Source organism: Humulus lupulus, chromosome X (genome assembly GCF_963169125.1).
Source record: "Humulus lupulus chromosome X, drHumLupu1.1, whole genome shotgun sequence".
NCBI classification, from domain to species: Eukaryota; Viridiplantae; Streptophyta; class Magnoliopsida; order Rosales; family Cannabaceae; genus Humulus; species Humulus lupulus.
The window spans coordinates 60453123-60468864 of NC_084802.1; the positions used below are offsets into that span (position 1 = coordinate 60453123).

General features: G+C 36.9%; 1 protein-coding gene across 1 annotated transcript; it reads left to right on the forward strand.

Annotated features, from left to right (window-relative positions):
- The first annotated feature begins 12734 nt into the window (after positions 1 to 12734).
- LOC133805877 (uncharacterized) lies at positions 12735 to 15344 on the forward strand. Its single transcript, XM_062244023.1, has 3 exons — positions 12735 to 13037; positions 13194 to 13913; positions 14106 to 15344. The coding sequence occupies exons 1-3, from the start codon at positions 12735 to 12737 to the stop codon at positions 15342 to 15344; spliced, it is 2262 nt and encodes a 753-aa protein (XP_062100007.1).
- The last annotated feature ends 398 nt before the right edge of the window (positions 15345 to 15742 follow it).

Consider the following 15742-nt stretch of genomic DNA (forward strand, 5'->3'; position numbering starts at 1 on the left):
GATTTGGACATGTCTGGATGAAATGGGGATTTATTGGTACACTCAAGGAATTAGCGGGATAAGCTAAATAACTGAAATGCCCTTGGGTTACTTAAGGATTAAGGATAAGTTAAAAGGCTATTTTGGTCATTTTGGTTGAAGGGTAGGCTTATGTTAGGCAGCTGGGGTTACTTTTAGTTTCTAACATATTCTAGAAGGGGAAGAAACAAGCAAAAATCAGACAATCTTTCTCTTCTCTCTCTCATTCGGTTCACATATGTTCTATTGGAAGCTTGGGAATTTTGGAGAAAAGCTTGAAGAGTTGGGCTGAGGATTGGTGGGGTGCTAGTTTGAGGAGTTAAGGAATTAGTCTAGGTCGAAAATTAGCAGCTAGGAAAGAATCAAAACTGGTTCTCTGTTGAATTTCTTTCTACTTAGTTGGAACTTTGGGAGTTGAAACATAGATGACTGAATTTAGGCATCTATGAGATTTGTTGTTGGAATTCTGTGTGAATTAACTGATTATGATGCTTGGATGTGAGTCCTACGCAGAATTCTAGGATTAGGGCTTTGAATTGATGATTTCCAGGGAAGTTAGCTCGTATAAATGGAGGAAAATTTCTAGGTTTCGGGGTTGAGCCGCGGCCCTGTTCATCAGTGCCGCGGCCCGCTTGAGTTTTAGGCAATATGGGGCTTCGGGAAAATTACCCAGGCGCCGCGGCCCTAGGCTGGCAGATGTAAAGCAATTTTGCCTCTGTTTTGGGGCGCGGCGTGGCGCTTAAGGGGGCTGGGCCGCGGCCCAAAAGTGGATTTTTGGCAAAATGAGGGTTTTTAGCTCGGGAACTTGAACGTTAAGGCTCAGGAAGGTTTCTACTACCCAGTTTGGTAGAAACCAAGGTCTCGGAGGTTAGAGTTCAGTCTCGAAACTATTTAATGAGTTAGAACTTGATAGTTGGTTTTATTCGTGTGTTGTGACTAGGATTTCTCTTCAAGGCTCGAGTTAGAGGACTATGCTCGTGATCTGGGTGCTTGGGTAGCTTGGGACATAAGTAAGAGAACTGTTTGTACCCGTACATCGATGTGGTGTGTTGTACTATGTGTATTGCTTGTGGTTTTCCATGTCATTTATGGGAATGTGACTGATCGGCAAGAGCTGGGAGCAGCAAGAGCTGGGAGCGGCAGAAGCCGGGAGAGGCAAGAGTCAGGATCGGCAAGAGCCGGAGGCGGCAAGAGTCGGGAGCGACAGAAGCCGGGAGAGGCAAGAGCTGAGAACGGCAAGGGGTCGGGAGCAACGTTAGCAAGCGGAGTGCAAGTTGCCAGGGCAAGACCCTAAAGGATACTTGGGATATCCTCACGGTGTGGACCGCGAACCCAGGGCTTGGTAAAGCGACTGGAACGGCATGGCTGCTTTGTGCTTAGCATGTTGGTTGCTTCATTATATGTTTTTGTATTTCTTAACTGCTAAGATGTTGTGCTACTACGCCTATATGTTAATATGCTACTATGATGCTATGTTTGATGTTCCTATGTGTTGTTGTTCTGCTATGGTATGACGTTGCTAGGGTAAATTATAGTATGTTGTGCTTTAAGGTTCTCTTGTTGGGCCTCGGCTCACAGGTGCTCTGTGGTGCAGGTAAGGGCAACGAAAAGGTTAATCAACCATGAGTTAGAGGGCATGGAGCAGTGCATACATGTTTCGCCTATCCGACCGCCACGGCTGGGGTATTTTGAGGATCTGGTCGTGAACGTTGATTTTGTCACTTAGGTCGACTATTAAATAACTTTTTGAGTGGTAGATACGTTTTCAGATAATATATATGGGATCCCAATGTAACCCTTTTCATGTTCTAAAGGAACGACCGACTTTTTATACCAAAATCTTATTTAAGCAAGTTGCACTTTAATTAGCTACACATTTTATCCTAAAACCTCGATTAACGAGTGATTAGCACGTTTCAAACTCACTTAGCAACGACTCTAAGGAAGTAGGGTGTTACAACTTGGTATCAGAGAGAGCCAAGGTTTATGGTTCCTGGAAAATTGACTGAAAATGTACGCGCTTGTTGCCAGAGACATATTTGTCTAATTGTTTAATAAAATGATTTTATCTGCTTGTTAATATAGGGAGCATGAGCAATATATATATATAATTGTGTTTGTTATTCCTCTTGTTTGTCTAGCCATGCTCGGAAGTGGTTCCGAAAGGGATGATCATATCTGATGGATTGCATCATTAACTACAGACAGATCTAGAAGTTATGCATCAGAGACAGTCAAGGGGTGCGGGCATTGTTAATACTGAGATTGTGGATAGTATTCGAGATCAAAATCCTCCATTTGTTCCTAGGGGTTGGCAGCAGATGTTCGTTGATATGCAGGCTAGGTTACAAAAGGATGAGGAAGAGATTAGGTGGTTGAGACAGTCGGTTCCACCCGGAAATGTTGCTCTGTGTGTTTCTATGATATTGGCATCAGTTTTGGTTCAGTCTGAGGGTGGAGGCAGGTGGAAAATGATGTGTGAAAGGTTCCAAAGGCTTAATTCTCCAGTTTTTGAAGGAGGTTTAGATCCGTTCGGAGCTGAGCAGTGGATGGGCATGGTTAGCTCCATCCTTGACTATATAGGAGCAGAAGGCAATGATAGGGTGGTTTGTGCCACGTGCATGCTACAGGAGGATGCCTGAACATGGTGGGAGGAGGTATCACAGACACAAAATGTTGTTATCATGGGTTGGGAGGAGTTTCGACAATTTTTCAACGAAAGGTACTATGGTGACGCAGTCCGAATTGCGAAGACCAATGAGTTTATGAACTTGATTCAAGGCAATAAAACAGTGACAGAATATGTTGATAAATTTGATGAGTTCGCATTTGACTTGGTACCAACAAACGTAGCCTGAAAGGAACGATTTGTTCGAGGGCTAAACCCTGGGGTGGCCCATAGAGTTAGGGTCGCTCTAGTTCATGAGATTTCTACTTATGCTCTGATGTTAGGGAAGGCCCTTACCATGGAGGATGTGGGAGGTGTGATATGGAGCGAGGGTGTCATGGGGTAGGAAGCTCAGGCAAGAGTTTCCCCATTTGTAAGAGCGAGTAGGGGCGGAGGACCTAGTAGTCAAAAGAGAAAGACCTCTGATAATTCTACCACTGTTGGACATGATGTTCGGGACAGTCGCCAGGGCGGCAATGAGGTCTGGAGAAGTTATCCAATGTGTGTCAGGTGCAGGAGACGCCATTTTGGTAAGTGTCGAGCGAAGACATGTTTTCTGTGTGGAGTAGTTAGGCACATCATGGAACATTGTCCAGAATCGAAGATAGAAGAAACCAGAAGTATAGATAGCTTAACCGCGGTCCGCGAGTCTAACTGGGGGCGGCCAGAGGCCGAAGTTGGTTCATCAGACATGACAGGTTGGTTTTCTAGTTCTTGTTCTTTATATTATATTAACTAGGTTTGGTGTTGCGTACCTTTTAATGGAGATATAGACATGGGATACCTACCAAATGAACCGAATATTGTGGGGCTTGAGATTTTGTGTTTGATAAAAGTTGGCAGTTACGAAGGAATGAAACAAAGTGGTACAGACATAAAATTTGTGGTAAGAACTGGTTAGGATAGTTATGCGATGGCCCTAGTATAGTCCTATGTTTGAATCAGTTGGCTGATAAGGGGACTTGACTGTGACTTTGGAGTGTCTAGCCGCAGTGGATGGTTACCCTAAGGTTATGCTAGGGAGATTAAAGGGAACTAGACGGGACGAGCGAGTTGGGCAACCAGGAAAGAAAGATCTTTGATGGTTCAATTACTCCAAGTCCTGATAGAAGAGTTCGTAGTGTTTAGGACGGTCGTTACGATGATGGTTAGGTCTGGAGGGGTTACATGGTATGTACTGGGTGCTGGAGACGTCATGTAAATGAGTGTTTAATGAATGCATGTTATTAGTGAGAAATCATAGGGATTATCAAGGAAAGTTGCCCGAAGACATAGACAAAAGAACTAAAGAGTACAAATAACTCTACCCCAGCTCGAGTGAATGCTTTGACATGGTTAGAGCTGAGGTTGGCCCTCGGGGGAAATTGGTTGGCTTTATAGTTCTTTTTCTACCTATAAATTTAATTGATGAAGGTGGTTTGTGAGGAATATGAGGTGATCCTAAATGTGGATTTGTTGGTTAAATAAGGGACAACCATGGATTGAAGAAGAAGATGGTGACTTCGAAGATTAAAGGGAAAGGACTTGGTTGCAGTTGCTGGGTGCCTAGCTGTTGAGGAAGATACCATTGAGGATGTATCAAGTAGACCAGATGAATACCGAATCATTGGATAAGGTTTCAGATGGGTTTATAAGGATTTGGTGAGATAATTGCCACATTTGGGGAAAAGTGCATGTAATGGAATTAAGGCAGAGATAGAAACGGTATCCAAGACATTACGAAGTATAGATTTAGCTCAGCGGGAAGAGTTAAGGTTCAGTTGAAGAAGTGTTTAACCTGAGGATTGATCAGACGGAGCATTTTATCATGAGACATGTCATCATGGTTTGAAAAGAAAAGGGGCCAAGTCTACGAGGATAGGATAATGTTTTCAAGAATTACCCTGATAAGGATCAAGGCAAGAGGTGTTACATGAATTTCCACTTGCACTAAGTAGAAAATGGTGGAGCTTTGTTAAAGGTTTCTAAAATGACCAATGCATCAATGGCTCAGGTAAGTTCGTTAAGCAAAGAGTACGGGGATAATGTTGATGAGTCATATTCAGATCGATCAAGGATGTTTCAAACTACTCCCAGCTAAAAGCAGAAGACGAATAACACCCTTATTGATAGTACCAAGGTTAAGGAAACAAGGTTACAGATAAGGTTTCAAGAGAGACAAGTTCTGATTTCTCCGTAAGAGGTTCAGGGTCATGTTATGGGAGGTAATGGGATCATGTATGAGGTATCTTTGAGGACATCTATACTTTGACTGGGGCAACATTAGAACATAAAGAGGATCTGAGTGGATGGTTGCGTACTAGATTTTCAGAAGTTGGTATAAAGATCGATTCATATGCCATAGCATTAGAATTTGTATGTGTGGATTGATACAGGAGAACGATGTGAGAGATATCATCCTTGCTTAGAATATGGAGTTTCAATGCATTATGTTATGAGTTAAGGTGCGTTATGTGTACTTGAAAGAGTGATCGTTTGCACCTCATAGTGGATGGTAAGCTGATAGTTATACTGATTAATCATGGTTAGAATGAAGTAAGGACAGAGTTTAGTTTGGAACTTGCAGTTGATAGTGGGTGAATTCTTATGAATGAACAGTGAGACGCATGGGGAGGATCTTGTAGGGAAGGTTAAGCATCCTACTAATTTGGAATAGATGAGTTAAACTACATATATCATATGAGTGATCCGAAGGATACTGGCATTGAGGGGAAGATGAGGGATGAACCTTAAGTCACCCCTTACGGTTATTACATCCAAGAAGTTGAATGGATGCTGAAACTACACCTTGTATATTGGAAGGCGCATGACCTAGCCGTTTAGTAAATAAGAGGTAATAATTAGAGGCCAAAAGGGCTATTATGACTCTAGTGTATCCTGGAGTTAATATGAAAAGGGTATGATTATGAACCTAAGGGGGTGAACCACCTTGGATCACAAATGAGGTAAGGAAATACAAAAGTGGTGATTTGACCTACTCGATTGGCACACCATGGTTGGTGTGGGTGAGGTATCAAAGAGAGAATGGGTACGAGATGAGACTGTACGTCTTCATTGGACACCAAGGGTGATAGTGTCAGATGGGAATCTATGGACTTCTAGGATCTGGAAAGAAGAGGTCGTAGAGCGACTCCGAGTAGAATATTGTGAGACAAGGAATGAAAAGTACTTACTCCGAAAAGTGAACTTAGGGACAGGAAGTACCATACATCAGGAATGGCTCAAAAGCCAGTGAAATTCTATATATAAGAAAGAAGGTCTTACAGATTAAGACTATTGTTCTTGTGAGAATGTTGCAAGTAATGACCAAGGAAAAGACCTGAATATGAGGTTATAATCAGGTTTGCAGGATTAGTGTTCCGATGTGTGTGAATAAATTTCGAGGACGAAATTCTGATAAGGAGGGGATAGTTGTAGCGTCCCAAATTTGCTAATAAGGCTTAGGGCCTTGATTAGCGTGCCAGGAGGGTAATAACTGATTTAATTATGATTATATATGAATTTGGTGATTATGTGATTAGACATGTATGACTGTGTGTATTAAATATGCATGTGGGCCCCGTCTAGTCATTAGGGGCATGTTTGTAATTTTAGCTCGTTGAGGGCATAAATGTAATATTTGTGATTATTGTGATCTTTATCGCGTGTGAGTGGTGATATATTTGAGATGTACTAGAAGTAATTAATCTAAAGATTCCATAATTTTATTTTACAGCAAACTGTTTTAAGTTTATTATCTTAATCTCGATCCTTTCATACCAATATGAGATTAAGATCATATATTTAAACTTTAGAATTTTATGATATTTACTTAATACTTCAATTCAATTATTTTTTTCATTTAAAACATTTGTCAACTACAATTGCTTTAAGGGCACTATTCCCAAAAATCTCCCACTTTCCCTAAAGCAAATTGATGAATCTCTCTCAATGTGTCAATCACATTATCCTGAACGAATTTGTCTAACAAAGTCTTTTTTTAACAGTTTTGTAAGAAATTTTTTTGAAGTTATCTTCAAGATCATTACATCAATTATGTAAGATCGTCTTGCATTAAATGAGACTTCATTTCATGTGCTCTACCCTTTCATGATTTCTAGTTCTTCTAGAATAGTTGTATCTCCATTGATTTCACAATGAGATACTAGTAGTTTATTCTAGTCTGAAATTCTTTCCAGAATAACAAAGAACTCAATTAAATCAAATAGCCTATTTAACTACTCGTAGCTATTACATTTTGGCTTCTATGGTGAAACATATAAATCTGAAATGTCCAATACATTTCCAAATTAATGTGTCTCTTCCACAGTTATGGAAGCTGATTTTGATATCAATCTCGTTTAAAATTAGTTAATCCTTTGGGATCTTAGGTCACTGCCTAAATACACAAACATATAATCTCCATTATATTCAAGATAAAATTAAGTCCTTATAACTATTCAATGACTCAATCCATCATTGGATTGACAACTGCTGACTATTCCCAAATGTTAATTCGAAGACATGACATTTGATACATTAAATAGTCCATCACTGAGTTGTAGGAATACTGTCTCATGTCCTTCTTTTCTAGTAAAAGCAAAAATGGACATTATTATTTAGATAATACATCCTCCTAATCGGGAAGGCAAAAACTCCTTCTTGGATTTTTTTGTAAACTAAAGTATTTAAGCTTCTTATCTATATAAGTCGCTTGAGACAATGCCCAAAAGATTGTTCTTTCAATCTCTATAGATTTGAGTGTATAGAACATTCTTGGCTTTTCTAAATCTAATATTTAGAAATGTTCAACGAACCATTTATTTTCTATTCATAATTTATCTACATCATTCCCAATGATCAGAACATTATCAATATTAAGAATAAGAATCACAACAGAATCTTTCTGGTCGAGATCTTCAAACGGTTTTGTCATGTCAGCCATTCAGTAAAGACTACTTAGACATCCATTTAAATTAATCTCATAATCCATGCATAAAGCAATGGATAAGAGTATGTAAACAGATTTAAGCTTGGTTACAGTAGAATGTATTTATTCAAGTAATTAATTCTTCTTTCTGTTTATAGCCTTAGGCTATTAACCTTACTTTGAAAAGTTTGTACTTCCTTTGTTCTCCTCTTCATCTTGAATATCCTGTGTCAAACTGAAGTTTAATAAACTTTAGTTGGATGTTCAAGAATCTAGATGTCATAGAATTCCAAATTCCATTTCTAGATTCATGGTGATTCAACCATTGTTTTCTGTAAAAATCTTTTCATTTCATACTAGCGTGTGAATGAAATATAGTTAAATTGTGTTACACACAATTAACTAAACTTTATGTTTTTAACGGAGTAGTTACTAACTAACGCTCCCACTACGATAATGCTTTATAAAATTTGTGATATTCTTTGGTTTTATCATTGTTAAATATCAGTAACTTGTAGTCATTATTTCTAGTTTAACTTAACTAGAAATATATAGCGATTATAATAATCATGCTTCATTAAAGTAGCATTTAAGAGATTCAAACTCTTTTGTAATCTTTTATAATTATTTAACTGTTTCACTAAATGACTTTATGGAAATTTTTCAATTTATTCACATAACCACTTGTGAATCCCAACTTTTAAGTCTTTGATGTTGTACAATCAAACATGTACCGAGTATAACAAGTATTAAAATTGTATAAATAATAAAGATGATAATGATTACTCATTATCTATTTAATCTTATCTAATATGATTATATTCCACATCTAAAATACTAATTTTGCTTAGCATTCTAGTTGTATGTGAGTTGGGTTTGAATTCCAAGTTCACATGCAAATTACTTGAATTCCAAATTCGAGTTCAGACTTCCTTTGGATCTGATCAAACAAGTCCTTAAGTGACTTTACTTTGAATGTTGCATGAAAATTTCTAGAAATTTTCTTTGCTTTCAACAAAATTAAACATATCTTAAATAAATGTCAATCAATATTGACTTATTATTTATTATCTCTTTTAGCTTTGAACATTAAAAGGTTCAACATACATCTCTATGTATTAGTTAAATGATTATGTGATTTTTGAGCCTTTATTAGAGAAAGGTCTTTTGGTTAACTTTAAATAATAGACCATATAAACAAGGATAGAACCAATGAATGGTTTCAATAAAATATTGTCTTTTATTTGTTTTATGTGTCTAATTAATTACAAACCAATCTAAAAAATAATTCACATATATGTTTCACTTAATTGTGGTTGAAATAATATGTCTTATTTATTAAATCTATGATTTGCACAATAATGAATAATTCATAATTATCATTTATACTCATTGATGAAATAGGTAGAACAAATATATTTAAAAAATAACAACTGAATTTACTATTCAAAAAAAATATTAAACTTGTTCACTCATCAAATAATGGAATCTAAAATTATAGTTTCTAGAAAGAATTCTATAACTAATTTAAAGAAAGAACTTATTAGTTTCTTTCATAATGAAAATCAACTACTTCAAAATGACAAAAAATTTAAGCTGTTTTTAAGGTAAACAAAATAAATTTCTAAACTAATATTTTCTTTATTCAATCATCTTCATCATTTCTTCTTTACTTTGGTTTCAATTTAATTACTCTTTTTCTCAAAATATTTATGCATCCCTAAAGACCAGAATAAATGAAAAATAATAATAGTGGCATAATTTTGAATCAACCATTAAAAATATTAAAGAATAGTTTTTGAGTAAATCGAATTTACCTCGTATTTCAAAAATTGAGCATGTGCCAGAACATCATTCTTTATCATGGCCCACATCTCGTATGCAGTTTCAATAACCAAATATATTTCTTTAATGTAGCCATGCATGGTTGATAACATGCATTGACGTTCCAGGTGATTAAATCTCTTCCATTCACCATATTTTTCATGTTCATCAAAACTGGATGAAAAGCTTGGAACCTCTGGAGGTAGATCATAGATCGCTCCGTACAAGTTTTGTGTTCCAAAGATAATGTGAATCCCTTCATACCATCTTCTTATGCAGTTGAGACTAAATGGAATCCTTTCCAATAGTTTATCAATGATGTGTGTTTGATTTCCCAAGTTTTCAAGTACTTAATCAAGATTAAGAGAATTAACCATTGTTGCTGGAAATAAATAAATAAAATATAATGAATTAAAATATATAATAAATACCATATTTTATTTGGAAAAGTAAACATGATGCATGAATGCAACATATAAAAACACATAAAAATTATATACTAATCCACGATAAATTAATTTGAAAATTAATGGACCGCCTTAGGGTAGGCCAAAATAACTCCAAATTAATTTTGAGACAAATCTCAATTTCATAAGTGAAAACTTAAAAGCATTTTTTTCTCTTTTGACTTATGAATTGTCGCTAGTTTGGTCAAGATGCACTAGTCGTGCTCGAAAGCCTAGATACACCTTCGGAGTGTAACCCATTAATTCCAATCAATGACTTAACTCAAGAGTGTACCTTAGGGTCAGTCAAACTTGAAATACATCACTAATTATATTCTCATAAGAGAAGTCAACCTTGAGATAAAACAAACATATTCGGAAGCCTTTCCTTAGGGAGCCGCAAACGGAGGCGACACGAGGCCCTTCCTATGCCTCTTGGTGTTAAACCAATAATGGAGACCATGTGACTTATTGTCCTAACTCCCTCTCCCACTCACTATTTACAAAAAGTGTGTTTTTCACAAAATCAATATTTTTTTAATTTACTTGTAAAAATAAATTTAATTATTTTTACCAAATGACATTCTAATAATTAATAATCCAATTAAGAAAAACATAAAAAAGTGTGCCCTTAATTCTAATTTTAATTTTGCTTTAATTACGAGAATATCATTTTTATTTTAATAAAACATTTTAAATTAAAATAAAAATTAAAAAACTTTAATTTTGATTTACCATCTTAACTAATTAAGACTAAATTTATTATTATATGAATTATCATATATAAACATATGATAAAATATAGGACGTCCTAATAGCATGTTTCTACACGAATGCAATGCATGCTAATTGCATACTGTGTGGGTATATGAATGGCATGTTATAATGCATGACAAAATATTAACTACGTCAATCACATTCAAACATTTATAATAAGTAAATAAAAGTGGGTTGGTAACTTTTGAGTATTTCTAGAATAATTACAACACTTGCAAAAAAATACATGAAAATGTAACCTAGACTAACTAAAGCCTGATGAAGAGCACGTAGATCTCGAACCTTGAGATGTAGTCTTGTTGAGCCAGTGCCACCATTTTCCATATCCATTTTGAATTATACAACATTTTAATTACTTTAAACAATTTTTTAAAATAATTAAACTTTGGGTTTTAATACCCAAATAGTTTCTAAGGCTCAATTTGAATTTGGGTAATTTAATTCAAAAATAAAATAAACCAATTTTATTTTAATAAATTAAAATTCAAAATAATTTTAATTTTGGATATTTTAATTAAAATAATTTTAATTATGGAAGAGAAAAATTTAAAAAAATTAATTAATTAATTATTGGTAAAAGTGTGTTTTTATAGGTTTTCTCTCTCTAGCTTTCTCTCAGATCTCTGAGCTGGTGCCATGGCGAAAACGAGGGCGGAGATGCAGAGCAAACCTAAATCTTCTCTTAAGAAAAAGAAAAAACGAGGGCCTGATTCTAGTTCTGATGTAAGGAAAACAAAATCCATGGATGAAGTTCTTGGAATTGAACCAATAAATTTCTCAGATGAGGAAATTGAAGCTGAGCATGTCGAATGTCATCTGCAATCTGCGATTGGTTCAGAGGAGGTATCACCTAGAGCAGTCATGAAGGAGCATCAACAGCGAGAAGAAATTCGATTGAAATTTGCTCAGGTCATGGAAGCTAAGAAATTCATGGAAGCTCATCGACAAACAGCATCTGCGATTTCTCAAGGTAAGAATGTCACACCTCCTATCTTGCGATCTGGCAATATAAAGCAAAATCTAGATTGCAAATTTGCCGATTCTGCTGCGAAACAGAAAATCAAGATCACTATGGAAGACATTGAAGATGAAGTGGACTACTGGAAATCCTCTATGGTGTGCTATGTTCTAGGAGCAAATCCACAGTTGTCAATTATACAGGATTTTGCTCGTCGTGTATGGAAGGATAAGATTGACAAAGTGGGCATGTTGTCTTATGGCATTTTCTTAATTCGATTTGATTCGGTTGAGTACAGGGATCAAGTGATTTCGGGGGGGTATATTTTCTTTAACAAGAGGCCAGTTATTATGAAGGCATGGGACCCTAATGTTAACTTCAAGAAGCAAGACATTCAATCAGTTCCAATTTGGGTACAATTGGATGACCTTGAACTGAAATATTGGGGAGAAAAGTCCTTATTCAAAATCATCAGCCAAGTGGGAAAGCCTCTGATGGTCGACTCTATCACTAAAATAAGGGACAAGTTAAACTATCCTCGGGTTCTCATTGAAGTCTCTTTGAAGCAAGATTTTCCAGAACTGATATGGTTTAAGGATGAGCATGGTTGTAACACTTCAGTGGTTGTCACGTATGAGTGGAAACCAATAATTTGTGACCACTGTAAAGGAATGGGCCATGACACTAGTGTGTGTAGACGAAAAGAGGGAAGGAAGCCAGAATGGGTGGTTATGAAAACAGAGAAACCAATTGATTCGAGAGAGACAATGCTAGGATTGAATAAGGATACGACATCTAACTTGAACACAGAAACTGATCCGGATGGCTTCAAACCAGCAACAAAGGTGTGGAAAGTTAAAGCAAAGGACCCTCTAGTTAACACTTTGGTAGCTAATTCATTTCAGGCTCTAATAGAAGCGAATGGTGGGGAACTGGTGCAAGATGAACATAACAAACAGCAGAGTCAACAACTGATGGAAGTTGGAACTCAAAGTGAAAATACAGGAGGAGGGGGAGCACCTCCTCTTTCTAATGGATAAAATTATTAGCTGGAATGTCCGAGGGATTAACAACCAACAAAAACAGCGATTAGTTAAGCAATTTATTTCTACTCAGAGGGTTGGTTTGGTTGGTATGCTCGAGACAAGAGTTGAGGCTCAGAAACTAGGAGCCTTGTATCTGAATTTGTTTACTGGGTGGTGCTTTACCTCAAATAATGCATGGCATTCCGGAGGGCGAACTGTTGTTAGCTGGAACCCTTCTAGCTTTAATGTCAATATCTTCAAGTGTACTAGTCAGTTGATTCATCTTGGAGTTGCAAATGTTGACAATAAGAATTTCTTTTTTGTTACTTATGTCTATGCTTTTAATGATGAGGAGGGGAGGAAAAGGCTTTGGAAAGATCTTCAAGATCTGTCTGTTAAGGGTCCTTGGATTGTAATGGGCGACTTTAATGACATTTTAGCAAAAGAGGAGTGAATTGGCAATAGAGCTAGATATAAGACATCCACTGACTTCATTGACTGTGTAGCAAACTGCCAACTTGAAGATGTCAAATATAGTGGGAATTTTTATACTTGGTGCAATAAACAGTATGGAGAAGACATTATTTATTCTAAGATAGATCGTGTGCTAGCAAACCAAGTTTGGTTAAGTTTATTCCCTGATGCTGAGACTATGTTTTTGAGTGAGGGGTTGTTTGATCATACCCCAGCTGTCCTCACTGTTTATTCAAATGTCCCTTGTGGTAGGAAGCCTTTCAAGTATTTCAATATGTGGTCTACACATCCAGAATATTTGGAGAAGGTTAAAGTGACCTGGCAGCAACAAGTTACAGGGACAAAAATGTATCGAATAATTACTAAGTTAAAGGCACTAAAGGCAGTATTCAAGGAGATCAATGCTCAAGGCTACTCTGATATAACTAGTGCAAAAATTCAAGCTAGAGATCACCTAGCTGAATGTCAAAATAAGCTTCAGTGTGAACCCTTAAACCCTGTCATACATATCATGGAGTTGGAAGCTAGAAACAAGTATGCTAAGGTTCACAAGGATTACATTTCCTTTTTGCAGCAGAAATCTAAACTAAATTGGGCTAGAAATGGTGATGAAAATTCTACATTGTTTCACATTAGTATTCGGGAGAGAAGAAGGCACAACAGAATTCTCTCTATTGTTAACTCAAAGGGTGATCGGGTAGATGAGCCCATACAGGTTATTGAAGCGTTTTTAAATTTCTATCAGGAACTTCTGGGTGGTAAGCTGCTGCAAAGAAAGAAAGTATTGGCTGGAGTGATGAATCAAGGTCCTAAAGTAATAGAATTCCAATCAGAGCTGCTATTGAAAGATTACACAAAATAAGAGGTTAGGAAAGTGTTCTTTGAAATCCCTGGAAATAAAGCACCAGGTCCGGATGGTTATGGGAGTCTCTTTTACCAAGAAAACTGGGATTTAATTGGAGATGAAGTTGCTGAAGCTATCATTTCTTTTTTAAAGTCTGGGCAGCTTCTTAAAGAGATAAATACCACAGTGCTTACACTTGTTTCCAAAACCAAGTGCCCTAATACAATGAAGGATTACATACCAATAGCCTGCTGCAATGTCATTTACAAAGCAGCTATGAAACTGATTTGCTCAAGACTCAAAACAATTCTCCCTAGTATTGTGGCTCAAAATCAAGGAGGTTTTGTTCAAGGTCGTTTCATAGCGCACAATATAATGATTTGCCAAGACTTAGTCTGCCATTATGGGAGGAAATCATCAAAAGTCAGTTGCTTAATTAAGCAAGATTTACAAAAGGCATATGATACCATTGAATGGAGTTTTATAGAAGAAGTGTTGTCTGGTTTCCATTTCCCTGAGCTTTTTATTCTGCTGGTCATGACATGTATAAGAACACCACGATTTTCACTTATGCTTAATGGGTCGATACATGGATATTTTGAAGCTAAAAGAGGGTTGCGACAAGGGGATCCGATGTCTCCTCTTATTTTTGTGCTGGGAATGGAATACCTCACTAGAATAATGCATAAAGTTTGCCAGAAATCAGATTTTATTTTTCATAACAAGTGCAAGAAACTGAAGTTAAATCATCTCATTTTCGCAGATGATGTATTACTGTTTTGCAATGGTGATTACAAGAGCATTTTCTATCTACTACAGGGCCTCAAGCTATTTTTGCAAACATCAGGACTGCAGCCTAATGCTTCGAAGTCTGCAATATATTGCAGTGGGATGAATACTAATGAGGTCCATCGCATTTTGGAAGCTTCAGGATTTAGGAAAAGTGAGGTTCCGTTCAATTATTTAGGTGTCCCCATCTGTGCTAAACGGATCTCTGCTAAGGAATGTAGCTTGCTGGTGGATAAAATGACAAATAGGATCAGGTCTTGGAGTACAAGGAACATCTCATTTGCAGGTCGGGCAGTCTTGATTAACTCTTTTCTCCTTTCAATCCATTCTTATTGGAGTCAAATTATGTTGCTGCCCTGGAAGTTGATTAAAGAGATTAAAGCTATATGTCGTGCATTCTTGTGGAATGGTCAACAGATGATGGTTGGAGTAGGGAAAATAGCTTGGGATAGTATATGCAAGCCTAAAGCAGCAGGAGGTATAGGCTTAAAGAATATTTCTGAATGGAACAAAGCAGCTATGTTCAAGTATGTATGGGTTGTAGCAACCAAAGAAGATAATTTGTGGGTTAGATGGGTGCACAGTGTGTACATAAAAGATGGAGAATGGTAGGATTACATTGCCCCGGTACATGGAAGCGGGTATTGGAGGAAGGTTGTAGCAATCAAAGACAAAGTGAAGTCTCTTGTGGATTTAGCTCTGTTTACTCAAAGAAGATATACGATTGCAGAGGGATACAAACTTCTAAGTCCTGTACATGATCGGGTCAATTGGAGCAAGGAAGTTTGGGGGAGATTGAATACCCCTAAGCATAGTTTCACGCTATGGCTGGCTATCCAAGACAGGTTGAAGACTAAAGCAAGATTATATAGGTTCAATGTTCTTCCTGAAGCTAGATGTCAATTTTGCACAGTGGCAGATGAAACAACTACTCACCTATTCTTTGATTGCCCATTTTCTAGTGAGTGTCTCCAACAGATTAAGGGCTGGGTTCGCTAAGGGATATCTTC

Bases quoted from the DNA above. Each gene is read 5' to 3' on its own strand.
- LOC133805877 (XM_062244023.1), top strand. From the start codon at position 12,735: ATGCTCGAGACAAGAGTTGAGGCTCAGAAACTAGGAGCCTTGTATCTG. The intron at 13,038-13,193 runs GTAATGGGCGAC...TGCAATAAACAG, and splicing joins CTGTTAAGGGTCCTTGGATT to TATGGAGAAGACATTATTTA. The intron at 13,914-14,105 runs GTAATAGAATTC...AAGTCTGGGCAG, and splicing joins TGATGAATCAAGGTCCTAAA to CTTCTTAAAGAGATAAATAC.